We start from the raw sequence: 13,373 nt of genomic DNA on the forward strand, positions 1-13,373 counted from the left end.
AACGCAGCACTCAGCCAGGCCTTGAGATTTCCCTCGTGGTGTGCGTCGTTGGAGCCCGACCGGATTATCCTCATCTCGCCGAGGGACCAGGCCAGCTCGGAGACCGAGAAGTCCAGGAGCTCCTTGCAGTCTTCTATGGCCACTTGTTCTCTGTAGTTTATGGACAAGGAGTTGAACCTTGTGATCATTTCGATGGCGGCTCGCGCCTCGTTGAGGGAGTTTTTGAGGGCTGCACTTAGGATTGAGTTCCTTCTCTGATGCTCATCAGGATCTTTTAATTGAGTGTTCATGAGCTCTTGTTGGATATTGGTGAGACATGATTCCTTGTTTTCAATGTCATTGCAGAGTTTCAAAAGCATGGTTTGGTGATCAGGTGAGGCTGAAAGCATAGTGGGGAGAATGATGAGGATGAGGAGAAAATTGGGTAGGCCCATTTTTTGGAATTGGTAAATGGAGAAAGGTGGGAATGGGGAGATTGATTATTTATGTATGTGAAAAGGAGAGTGGGGAAACTTGTGGGATTGTTTGTTATCAAAGAAATGTTTTGTCTTTTGAGTTGGGAATTTACCTTGTGTTATGCTTTTTCTCAGGACAAAGTTAAAAGCTTATGCTTTTTTTTAGCACAAAGTTTTTTAGTATTCCTTGCTATTGCTGGCTTTTGAATGAGATGCACAATCAAGGGATCTTTGCTGTTCACCTTTTCTAGAATGGGAATCCAATTTGTTTTGTCAGTTCAGAGTCATGACCAGTAAAGGGCTTAAGAGTTGGGCCCAATATGAAAATGAAAAACAGGATTATTTTTTATCTTTTTAAGTTACGAAATAGGATATAAAAACATACCTTATTGGTAAGACACTATTCTACACTGAACCATCGTACATTTATTAAGTTCTACTAAATTGTTAAAGTTTTTAGGCCCCCTTTGGAAGGTTGGTCCAAACCAAGTGATTTGTAGTTTGTACCATAAAACACTAAGGGTGCGTTTGGAATTGGTTCCAAAATGTTTTTGTTTTCTGTATGAAAATAGAAATGAAAACGTTTTCATTTTCATTTTGAAATTATTTTTGAAATGCGTTTGGTAGTTTTATTAAGAGATTGATTTCAGTTTTAAAAAAAACTGAAACTGCATTTGGTGGTTTAATTTTTAAAAACATGCAATAATATTTAAAATAATAATATATTAAATAAATAATATTATTAAATATATTAAATAAATAATATATTAAATATATTAAGTAATAATATATTAAATAAATATATTGAATAAACATCATTATATAAGACAAAAACGATTTCAGAAAAAAGAGAGAAGAAAATTAAATAAATAATATTATTAAATATATTAAATAATAATATATTAAATAAAATCATTATATAAGACAAAAACGGTTTCAGAAAAGAGAGAAGAAAATAAAAAAAAAATGAAATTCGTTTTCAGAAAACGAAAACGAGAAAATGAAAACACCTTTTTTTAGTTTTCAATTTTTCACAAAAGACAAAAACGGTTTTGTTTTTGTTTTTAAAAAACTTTTAGGCCAAACGCATTTTATGTTTCTGTTTTCATTTTTTAGTCTCGAAAAATGTGAAAAATGGAAATGAAAAAGGAAACAAACAGGGCCTATAATTTTTTCATCAGGGAAAATACTGTTTAAACTCCAACCTCAAATGGAGATGGTTTGAACCCATCCTCCAAATACACTCTTTATGTTTACTATGGTTCTGATATAAGGTGCGTTTAGTAGTATTTCTTGGAGCTCAAAATCACATCTCTAGCCATCAGAAGCTGATAATGGTGTTTGATAAAAATTATAAAAAGTGATTTTTTAAGAATTTTTAAGAATCTACAACCAAAATCATAAACAGCCCAAATGCAACTTTAACTTTTAGATTGTATGGGAATCAACATAGTACAATTAATGATTATCAACAAAGTTATATTAAATAATTAATTATTAATTACTAATTATATTATATAAATATTAATTTATTAGTATTAAGTTTTTAATTTTTTTAATAAAATAATAAATAATATAGTAATTATTTATTTAGTTAAAGATTAATTGCCAAAAATTAATTATATAACATATTAACAATAAAACAAGTAATAATAGGTTATGAAATAAATTATTAATAATTAATGTATCATTCATATATTATATTAATTATGATCTATTAATTAGTAAATAGTTGGTACATAAAAAAATAAACAGTAATTACTCAATTAATTATTAATATTAAATTATAATTATCAATATATAATATATTAATCAATAATAATTGATAATTGATCATTAGTAATTAATCATTACAAAAAAAATAATTTATCAAAAATTGATCATGTGATATATCAAATAATAGATCTTTATATATTTATTTAAAATTATTAATTACGGTCATCTTAACTACTCACAGTAATTCAACCTCACAATTTACCAAACGCTATTACACTGCTTTTGGAACCAACACTTGTATAATTACAGTTTACCAAACACTCAACTGTTTTTTATAACAGTTACTTTTTCTTTCAGCACAGCTAAAAGTAATTTTTTCATAATCTACAGCACTACTAAACTGGCCCATAATCTGACGGAAGTGTTATTGTAGAATTTTCCTTTAAGTATTGTTATATCTTTTTCTTTTCTTTTTTGTTTATTTTGGAGAGATGTGAATATACTATTTCAGTTGGTGGTGTCATCACATCTAGATAGATCCCCTCTTTTAAGCAATGGGATCTCTGTTATGTCTCTCATCCGGTCTTAAACAACAATCTACAGGACAAAGAGTTAATTACAAACTTCTAAAATAAAATTAGATGTAGCATCTCTCTGCAAGCTGCACATGCAGATAGATCACATGCCAGCAAAGCAACAATAGAAAAAAATTACGCAACTAATGAAAATAGTTTAATTCAACAGAAGTAATCAGCAGATTACGCAAACAAAATTTTGCTCACATATGTACTCATGTAAATATCCCTCGTTTGTATAGCTGATCACTACCTTCCTCTGGCGAGTAACTTAATCTCGGAGGCTTTATGGTCCGGTCTGCAACATCTGATACCATAACTGCCTTAGCGTTTAAATACCAAGGTTGAAGATATGGTGAAGTAGATGAAGAACTCGAAAAAGGGTGTAGTACTACTGAACCCCAGTCCCTGCTACCAAGTCTTGCTTCTTTCAATCTTCTTCTGATCAACAAACTTCCCATGTCTTCCTTTTTCATGTCCGATATACTTCTTAGTATTGAAGTGCACAAAAGAAGCACAAAAACGGAATCTTCTTCGGGCATAAATTCGACTACCAATAGCTTCCAGTTCAGAAGAGCCGTTGCTCTTCCATCGGGGTCATCATCTGTGAACCGAACAAGGGTCAAGAAGCCCTCCTCTTCCTCGTCGTCTTCCTCTTTCTCTTCTTCCCCGTTTCGGTACTCTCCATTGGAGCCCCGTGGCTCAACTTTCTTCACTTGATATTGCATTTTCCGCCCTTTCAACAGCTTCACCTGAGAGTTAAAGATAGTTATCAATGTTTTATGTGTACTTGCTTTGTATTTCGTAACAGATAAGAGTGCTTCCCTACCGTTAATTCTGCAGCTTGGTTTCTCAAACAGAAACTCAGGCCTGATATTGAAGTCGATGCTTCCCACCGAACCATCAACTCATCTCCGGTCGAAAATTGCCATGCAGCTTTCCATTGTTCTGATGGTTCTTTTGGTGTTGCTGTTCCTACCACCTTCTCTGTACTAGATGGCAACAGGCAGCGACGTTTCAAATTTAATTCAAAACATATAAATTGAAAAACCAGTGTTAAAAATATACTTTTTTAGGAAAACCCTATTCTGATTCCTTTAAAAACCACACATTTCCTTTACTATAAGACCGAGTCCATTTAATTTCTAAAAAGGAATATCAATCCTTATCTTTTTGAGGAATTCTTCATCAGTGATTCTAAATGACTAATTTTTCTCAATATTCTCAAACTTGGTTCCATAGGAGCAAGTCAGAGACAATAACACAATTTTCTTTGTAGAAGTATCATAAGTATTTTACATTTATGATAAAATTTCTCAAGATTGACTCACTGTTTGTTTTTCTGTACATTGAGAATGAGATAAGTTAGAACATCCTCTGAAGTGTGTCTTGGTCAATTATCAGGCCAACTTTAAAGATTTTCATAATCTTTCTACAAAATAAAAAAATAAAACGAGGAACTCTGAAGTTTGTTCTTATTCGTTCTTAATGAGTTTTCTCCGACACTAACAAGCTGTATCATATATATATATATATATATATATACACACACATATATATGTTATATAGAGAGAGTAAAGAACAACTGTAAAATTCTAGTGAAGGCTAGATGAATACAACATACCAGGGGCTCTACCAATGGAACCAGCAACATAAGACCATGAACCTTCTCGAATCTCTATAATTCTATCTTCCCATTTCACAGCTGATGGAGCTTCACCTCCTCTTCTCCAAAATCCACCTCCCACCCTACAATTAATTTAATCTCGATTTGTTTAGTTCAGTTGTTTAGGATTGGAGTTCTCAGAAAAACAACATAAGAAATTGGAAGATAATTACCTCATTCGAACAACAAAACACTCTCTTCCAGCATGATCAAGAACCGAGCGCGACAACCACCGGCCTTCTTGGGGACGATACTGATTCATTCGGAGAATCACATCTGACACCATTGCGCCAGAATCATCTGTAACACGGTCGGGAACGCATTTTAACAAGTATGGTGCTTGAACCGGAGGAGTTATTGAAGCAATGATCTTCACTTGTTGATCAATTTTTCTTTGCAAGGATAGAGAGGGAGCTCTAATCAAGTCATTCCAGCGGAAGAAAACCGTTTCTTCAACGGTACTTGCTTTGAAGCAATACCCACCGAGCCTGAGAAGCTCAACTACAACTCCCTTGGTTCCGAACTCGCAGTAGAGATGCCAAGCTTTCCGCCATGATTTGTTGAAGTTGGAAACTGTTTGATCAAGCTTCAACTCCCGATGACACCTTACCATTCGGAGACGAAGCACATCGGGTTTTGCATCCTCTTGCATCACATTCATTTCAGTCTTGAGTCTCACGAACACACAGACCTGCATTATAGAATTAGGGAAAGCTTCACTTTAACTCTTATTGAGCAAGTGAATGAGGTAAATTACAGCCTGCTTTAAGCAATGCAGCCATATCCTGTCAACTCTACAAAAGAATTTTAAGATTACACTAAACACATCAAGAAAAATGCAGATTAGATTTCCTGATTATTGAAAGTCTTTATTCATGAAAGAATGCTCATTATATTCTTCCAAATTTTCTCTCAAGATAAGCCCTTTTTTTCTTCCCATTTTCAGAGTTTAATTATACTAAACAAAAAGAAAGTGTGAAATTAAAATAGACTGACCTCAAGTAAGAATCTAGGTAGCATAGACTTGTATTTGCTATTGACATCCATATCTGATACTTCCCAGAAAACTGGAGGCTTGACTGGTACAACCCCATTAAAGTTGAAGCCAATTTCTCCACCGGCTTTCTCATATGGTTGATCAAATGTTGTCTCCCAAAGGTTCTTGGTCTCTTCCACCTCTCTTTTGCTAACTGTTTCCCATACACTCACCACCTTCCCCATATCACTATCCATCTCTTTCAAATCTTCTGCATATACTGTTGAATAACTCTGTTTCGATTACCCAAAAAAAAATTATAAATTAAAAACTCAGGTTCATTCAATGGGTCACCAAATAACTAATCTCCAAGTCTATGAAGAATTCCATAAGCACGGAACTTTTATGGTTACGTGTGCGGTGCACATTTCTAAACATTAGAGTTAGTCAAAATGTTAGACCTCCGGTACGAAAGGTTTACATTAGGAGGTCCAAGAGAGGAATTGAGATGGGCCCAAGCCCAAATGAGATGGATCGGGAGGGGAGCGTGGCTGGCACGGAAGGCCCATATGGGGGAGGTGTGCGAAGTTGGTTAGAGGACGGTGGATATATGGGAAGCAATGGGGGTATGGAGGGGGTGTCGAATTGGTTGCTTGAATTGTCCACTGGGAGGTTGGGGATTCCTCGAAAATCCCTTCTATCTTTCTTTCCTGCATTTCCTGTATTTTCCTCCATTTCCATTAATCTCAGAGCTTCGTGAAGCTCTTGATGTAATAGCAGTAATTGGAATTCAATAAAGACAGCAATTGCCAATTCTCAGTCACTTCGTTAGCTCAATCTCTTGCATTAGGAACTAGGATCCTAACATTTGGTATCAGAGCAGCGATCCATGGCTCACGGGGCACCGGCGACGAACACCACGGAGCGCATCTCCGGGTTGGAGGGTGATATCGAAGCGATCAGAGAGACCGTACGTTTGATGGGAGCGATGGTGGATCACGTACCTCAGCTACAGGAGGACGTGTTGGCCTTGGGAATCCAGATCGAGGACGTACAGGGTTCCCTTCACCGACTGGAAACTATGTTGGGTCGCCATCTCGAGGCCCAGCCACCGATTCCCCAGCGGCGGGAACAGGCACGTGACAGCGAACGGCGGATGCAGAACGAGTCGCCAGAACGGGGCCGTGGCCGAAATGATCACCGGGGAAGACGACTTGAGTTGCCGATATTCCAAGGGGACGACCCGTATGGGTGGGTGTTCCGCGCGGATCGCTACTTCGCCATTAACGGAGTAGAGGAGGGGGAGAAAGTAATGGCGGCCTCGGTTTGCATGGAGGGAAGGGCCCTCGGCTGGTTCCAGTGGTTGGACTCCCAGGAGCCGTTTGCCGGTTGGCGCGACTTGAAGACAGCTATCCTCCACCGCTTCAACCGCACGAAGGACGGCAATCCGACAGAGAGGCTGATGGCGCTGCGGCAGGACAGCTCGGTGGCCGACTACCGCGATCGCTTTGAGCCTTTGGCCGCGTCGATGAGAGGTATTCCTGAACCTATTTTTCGTGGAGCTTTTCTTAATGGGTTACGGGAGGATGTGAGGGCTGCAGTAAAAATTGCATCAGCCCATTAACCTCCAAGAGGTAATGGACTTGGCCCAACAAATTGAAGATAGGAACGAGGCTGTAGAGAGACTTAGGAAAGGTAAGTTGGGCTGGGGTGGAGATATGAAGAGTTTGGGAAGGGTGTGGGCTTGGGTGAGAGGTCCAAACCCATTACGGGATCCCCTGGGAACTCCCTTCAATCCAACTTAGGAAAGGAGTCGGTTCCTCTCCACCGACCCCGAACGTGGCCTTCACAGCAAGCAGGGACTTTAGAAGGAGGCAAGGCTAGTTTTAGGAGGCTTACCGATGACGAGATCCAGCGCTGAAGGGCCAAGGGGCTGTGTTATAGGTGTGACAAGAAGTTTAGTCCAGGGCACCGATGCAAGAATCGGCAGTTGCAGGTGCTGCTGGTGTCAGGAGAGGAAGGGGAGGAGGATGAAGATTCTACGGAGGTGGTGGAGCCACCCACAGAAGAGGTTGAAGGGATGGCAGGCATCTCGCTCAATTCACTGATAGGAGTCTCGTCTGCCAACACCCTGAAGCTGAAAGGGACCATCGGAGGCCGCGAGGTGATGGTTTTGGTGGACAGTGGGGCTTCCCACAATTTCCTGTCTCTACGGGTTGTGAGAGAACTGCAAATTCCCCTAATGGCTACAAGCACCTATGGAATTCAGGTAGGTAACGGCACATGTTTTAAACGGCAGGGAGTGTGTAAGGGGGTAGAGCTCCGAATCCAAGGGTACTCGGTTTTGGGGGAATTTGTTCCTTTGAACTGGGGTGTGCTGAGGTGGTTCTGGGGGTGGCATGGCTACAAACTCTAGGGGAGGCCAGGGCCGACTGGCAAAAGTTTACCCTGAAATTCAAGTCCGAGGCGGGGTGGGTTTGTTTAACGGGGGACCCGACGCTGAAGTTGAAACCGGTGAGTTTGAGGACTTTAACCCGGACATGCCATGGGGATATAGCAGGAGCGCTTTTAGAAATATATGCTATCGAAGGGGGGGTGGTTGAGGAGTTCCGAGCCAGGGAACCAGAGGCTTTGCGAGGATCTTGGCCCAGTTCCCTGCTGTGTTTGAGACACCGAATGGCTTACCGCCAAACCGAGCACGGGATCACCAGATCGTTCTCAAACCAGGGGCGGAACCACCTAACATTCGGCCGTACAGGTACCCCCAAGTGCAGAAGAGTGAGATAGAGAAGCTCGTGGCTGAAATGTTGGCTTCTGGGGGCATTAGGCCGAGCAGTAGCCCCTTCTCCAGCCCTGTTCTGTTAGTTAAGAAAAAAGACGGAAGCTGGTGCTTTTGCGTCGACTACCGGGCCCTTAACCAGCTCACGGTCCCGGACAAATTTCCAATCCCCGTCATCGACGAGCTTTTGGACGAATACATGGGGCGGCAGTGTTTTCAAAATTGGACTTGAGGGCGGGATATCATCAAATTCGAGTCAGGGAATTTGATGTGGAAAAGACTGCATTCCGGACACATGAGGGGCACTACGAATTCTTGGTCATGCCGTTCGGCTTGACAAACGCCCCAGTCACATTTCAAGCGCTTATGAATAAGGTTTTCCAGCCTTACCTACGCCGTTTTGTATTGGTATTCTTTGATGACATCTTGGTCTACAGCCGCACTTGGGCAGAGCATCAGGAGCATCTCACTGCGGTCCTGCAAGTCTTAAAGGATGAGCAGTTGTTCGCAAACCGGAAGAAGTGCGCATTCGGCCAGCAACAGTTGGAGTACTTGGGACATGTAATCTCGACAGCGGATGTGGCGGCTAATCCGGCTAAGATAGAAGTCGTTGTGGCTTGGCCCACTCCCAAGAACGTCCGTGGAATTAGAGGCTTTTTGGGGCTAGCCGGTTATTACCGGCGATTCGTTCGCAACTTTGGACAGTTGGCGAGACCTATGACCGAACTTCTCAAATGGGGGGAGTACAAGTGGACTCCGGAGGCGGGGGCTGCGTTTGACGCCCTTAAGCATGCCATGACCACCCTGCCGGTCCTTGCAATGCCGGATTTCTCAAAGCTTTTCGTGGTGGAAACAGACGCCTCCGGCTCGGGTTTGGGTGCTGTACTAATGCAGGATGGGAGGCCCATTGCCTTTTTCAGCAAGGAGTTATCGGGAACTTCACGACTCCGGTCGGTTTATGAGCGTGAGCTCATGGCAGTCGTTTTAGCTTTGCAAAAGTGGCGCCACTACTTGCTTGGGCGCCACTTTGTGGTGCGCACCGATCAGCAAAGCCTAAGATTTCTTATGGATCAACGGCTTCTGCCTCTCGATCACCTCCGCTGGGCCATTAAGCTCTTTGGGTATGACTTCGAGCTGCAGTATAAGCAGGGCGCTTCGAACCGGGTCGTTGATGCATTGTCTCGGCGCGGAGAGGGCGGGGCGATGGAGTTGACTGCTCTGTCCATACCGCAGGTAGTAAATTGGACTGAGGTTAGGCAAGAGCAACGGCAAGACGAAGAATGCGTGGCATTAGGTTAGGCAAGAGCAACGGCAAGACGAGGAATGCGTGGCATTAATTGGTAAGCTGGACAAGGGTGAGGAAGTGGCCCCTGGCTTTTAATTACATCAGGACCTCTTGTGCTACCAGGGCAGGGTCGTTTTACCACGTAAGTCCCCTTGGATACACAGGCTGTTGCATGAATTCTACGATTCTGCCTTGGGCGGACACTCTGGTTTTTTGAGGACATATAAGAGGGTGGCAGACAATATGTTTTGGCGGGGAATGAAGCGCGACATCCGCAAGTATGTTGCTAATTGCTCCGTTTGCCAACGTTCCAAATCTGAGGCACTGGTTCCTGCGGGGTTGCTGCAACCACTACCTATTCCGGCAAGGGTGTGGGAGGATATTTCCATGGATTTTATATGTGGCTTACCTCGGTCGCAGGGGATGGACACGATCCTAGTGGTAGTTGATTGCCTGTCCAAATACGCTCATTTCTTGCCTTTATCTCACCCATTCACAGCCAAAAGGGTGGCTGAGGCGTTTGTTAGAGAAGTGGTCAAACTCCACGGCACCCGTTGTTCCATCATTACGGATCGCAACCCGCTCTTCATGAGTCTTTTTTGGCGTGAACTGTTTCGTGCGCAGGGCACTCACTTGAGTCGCAGTTCCGCTTACCACCCCGAGTCCGATGGACAAACTGAGGTTGGTGCTTGGAAGTATACCTCCGCTGTTTCGTTAGTGATAGACCACGCGGCTGGCTCTAGTATCTGCCGTGGGCCGAATTCTGGTTCAATACTACCTATAATGCTTCAACGAAGCACTCCCCATTTCAGGTGGTTTATGGGCGGGATCCACCTACAATCTCCAGATTTCAGGATTCTCCCTCAGCTGTAGAAGACGTCAACCTCCAGCTTCAACAACGGAATGAGCTTCTGGACGTCCTTAAGGGACACTTGGTGCTGGCTCAGCAGCGTATGAAAAGGTTTGCGGACGCTCACCATCGAGAATTGTCCTTCGCTCCAGGGGACCGTGTTCTCCTCAAGTTGAGGCCCTACCGCCTCAAATCCTTGGCACGGCGGCCGAATGAGAAGCTGGCTCCACGCTTTTACGGACCTTTTGAGGTCCTGGAGAAGATAGGTGAGGTAGCATATCGTCTGCAGCTACCAGCGGACGCTCGAATCCACCCGGTTTTTCACGTTTCCCAGCTGAAACCCTTCAGGGGCAGCGACCCCAGGTGTCAACCACTCCCACCTCAGCTCTCGGATGAATTAGAACTGCAGGTTGAACCTTATGAGGTCCTACGGGGCCGGTGGACCTCTTGGGGTGGGAAGCAGGTGACGGAGATTTTGGTTAAGTGGACGGGACTACCGGATTGGGAGGCTACATGGGAGCACCTCGATGTGTTTCCGGCCCACTTTCCCCACCACAACCTTGAGGACAAGGTTGTCTTCGAAGGGGGGAGTGATGTTCGACCTCCGGTATGAAAGGTTTACGTTAGGAGGTCCAAGAGAGGAATTGAGATGGGCCCAGGCCCAAATGAGATGGATCGGGAGGGGAGCGTGGCTGGCACGGAAGGCCCATATGGGGGGAGGTGTGCAAAGTTGGTTAGAGGATCGATGGATATATGGGAAGCAGTGGGGGTATGGAGGGGGTGTCGAATTGGTTGCTTGAATTGTCCACTGGGAGGTTGGGGATTCCTCGAAAATCCCTTCTATCTTTCTTTCCTGCATTTCCTGTATTTTCCTCCATTTCCATTAATCTCAGAGCTTCGTGAAGCTCTTGATGTAATAGCAGTAATTGGAATTCAATAAAGACGGCAATTGCCAATTCTCAGTCACTTCGTTAGCTCAATCTCTTGCATTAGGAACTAGGATCCTAACACAAAATCACATCAAATGTAACATGATATGAATTTGACCATTCAAAATAAAGCTCTACCGGTATAAAAATCCATTGAAGTACTATTCAGTAGCCCAAAAAGGCATCAAGAAATAACATATTGGAATGCAGGCCAAAAAGAGAAGGAAAATAAAAAATAAACCCACTATTTTCAAAGCTTAAAAGTATTTGCAAATTTCATTCCCTGCCCATTTTCTTATCATCAGAAGTAGGGAAAAGAAAATAAAAGGAAAGAAAAAGAGAGAGATTTACAAAATAAACAAAAGGAAAGAAAGAAGTTAGGAACAAACTTGATGGATGAGCCACATAAGAAGAATATCCGAGGCAGGAACCAAACGACAACAAACTGCACTAGACCTCTGCAACTGCAACAGATAGAGAAACTCTTTGTAACGTTGCCTTGCAGCTATCAGATACACAACCTCCGACCTGTACGGCTCTGAGAATTTGGAGTACAAATATCTCTGCTTGCTCACTTCCATAAACAGCTCTCCATCGACCATAACCGGGTCGGAAAAACCCGAATCCACTTCATTCTCAAACGGCACATTCGGGTACTTCCTCACCCAGATTTCTCTGCACCTCATTAATGCGTACTCCTCATTCTCTTCGCCAAAAATCGCAGGTTTTCCGATGAGTTTCGAGAATTTCGATTCACAGTATTCCCTATAACGAACCTGAGAAAATTTAGAAAAAAAAAAAATGTCAGAAAATTATTTGATTAGTGCTACAGTTTCATGTCATAAACAGTTGATAACATGTAACATCAAAAGGTTGAATCTTTTTCCCATTATTCCCAACAAAGGGAAACCCAGAAATAGTTTGATTCTTTTTGTTTCTAAGTACTTTCTCAGCAACCAAACGACACTGACCGGATTCAACGTGTGGCAGAACCAGACCCACTCCACATCAACGGGTGGGAGAATCAACGGAGGAGCAGAACCCGTCGAACACGACCCCACCGTCAGATCAGCGATCAACGGCATCCAGAGCTCATTGTACCTGCAACCAAAACCCACGACCATCGGATCAGAATTACTTTGACGACAAAAAGGTCAGTACTGAGAGAAAAAGGTTTGACCTTCGAATGGCCTCGAGAAGAGTTGGTTTGTGGTGAAGCCAGTGGGAGTCGGAGACGGCTCTGAGGAAGGAGAGATTCCGTCTGGCCGCGGAGACGAGATCGAGGCCAAGACGGAAGGTGGAGTCGGCCTCGGAAATCTCGCTCAGGGCTGTTGTTGCTGTGCTTCTCGTCGACGAGATTTCAGACGACATGTCGTTTTGTATAGTGAAGGGACAGTCGGAGAGAGAGGGAATTTAAATACGAGGAAGAGGAAGTTAGAAGCATGTGAGGACTTCTTTTTCTCTAGTTGTGTGTGTCTGTTTGTTTGTTTGACTACTGTTTTGGTTTTCAGTTTGTTTCATCAGGTGGATGTGTCGGGAAAATTGCAATGCGCATTTCTCAATTAATAAATGTGTATGTGGGAATCCTTTTCTTTAAGAGGGGAAAAAAAAAATGTGTACGTGGAGGCAGCGGTCCAATAATATCTTTGCTCGACTTTGTTGGAATAAGATAGGGTCCGTTCAATTTGTTTATTTGAATTTTTAATTTGAGTTAAAATGTAATTTTATGTGAAAATTTTTTATTATAGTAAAAAAATTAGATGTGACTGAGAATTTTTATTGTAATAAAATTTAAATTCTAAACTCGAATCAGTAAAATGAACGGGACCGTAAATTTTACCATAGGCCATAAAAAATATTGTACGGTCGTAATATATGTGGTAACATAAATGACGATCTGATTATACCTCTAGACGGTTTATTGAATATGGTTTATGTTAAATTAATTTTGTATTATCTGGATGCTAATTAATAAAGCATGACTCAAGTGTTGGAAAATTTAAGTGTAGAGGGTGAATAGAATACAGAAAACAAGATAGGATTTGAGGCGTATAAGACTACTTTCATTTAAGGTTTTATTTGCCCTCACTTCTCAAAATTTGCTAATGAGTTTTAATGGCAAATTACCCCCAAGATACAACA

The 13,373-nt window shown here is 42.3% G+C and overlaps 2 protein-coding genes across 3 annotated transcripts in view; both read right to left on the bottom strand.

The window, feature by feature from the left end:
* Window positions 1-438, bottom strand: part of LOC21411085 (putative pectinesterase/pectinesterase inhibitor 22) — a 2,935-nt gene extending 2,497 nt beyond the window's left edge. The window contains exon 1 of the mRNA XM_024165059.1: window positions 11-438. Within this exon, the coding sequence (XP_024020827.1) occupies window positions 11-434 (424 nt within the window). The 5' untranslated portion in view covers window positions 435-438. The remainder of the gene's footprint in view (window positions 1-10) is intronic.
* A 2,224-nt stretch (window positions 439-2,662) lies between these two features.
* On the bottom strand, window positions 2,663-12,746 carry LOC21390690. 2 transcript variants are annotated; one of them, XM_010097268.2, is made up of 8 exons: window positions 12,412-12,746; window positions 12,203-12,332; window positions 11,621-12,007; window positions 5,409-5,681; window positions 4,586-5,103; window positions 4,371-4,495; window positions 3,576-3,733; window positions 2,663-3,498 (listed from the first exon to the last, which is right to left on the bottom strand). In XM_010097268.2, the coding sequence occupies exons 1-8, from the start codon at window positions 12,600-12,602 to the stop codon at window positions 2,962-2,964; spliced, it is 2,319 nt and encodes a 772-aa protein (XP_010095570.2). In that variant the 5' UTR covers window positions 12,603-12,746; the 3' UTR covers window positions 2,663-2,961. The 2 variants fall into 2 exon arrangements, with proteins under 2 accessions (XP_010095570.2, XP_024020833.1); XM_024165065.1 differs by lacking the exon at window positions 2,663-3,498 and having other exon boundaries at window positions 3,660-3,738.
* Between the last annotated feature and the right edge of the window lie 627 nt (window positions 12,747-13,373).

The sequence above is a fragment of the Morus notabilis genome, unplaced genomic scaffold (assembly GCF_000414095.1).
Source record: "Morus notabilis unplaced genomic scaffold, ASM41409v2 Scaffold1452, whole genome shotgun sequence".
In the NCBI taxonomy this organism is placed as follows: Eukaryota; Viridiplantae; Streptophyta; class Magnoliopsida; order Rosales; family Moraceae; genus Morus; species Morus notabilis.

What these genes read in the sequence shown, in the direction of transcription:
- LOC21390690 (XM_010097268.2), bottom strand. Translation starts at nt 12,602, where the DNA reads ATGTCGTCTGAAATCTCGTCGACGAGAAGCACAGCAACAACAGCCCTG. An exon ending in TTATGTGGCTCATCCATCAA is followed by an intron (nt 5,682 to 11,620) that starts GTTTGTTCCTAA and finishes TAATCGAAACAG; the next exon opens with AGTTATTCAACAGTATATGC. An exon ending in ACCAAGCTGCAGAATTAACG is followed by an intron (nt 3,499 to 3,575) that starts GTAGGGAAGCAC and finishes TTTAACTCTCAG; the next exon opens with GTGAAGCTGTTGAAAGGGCG.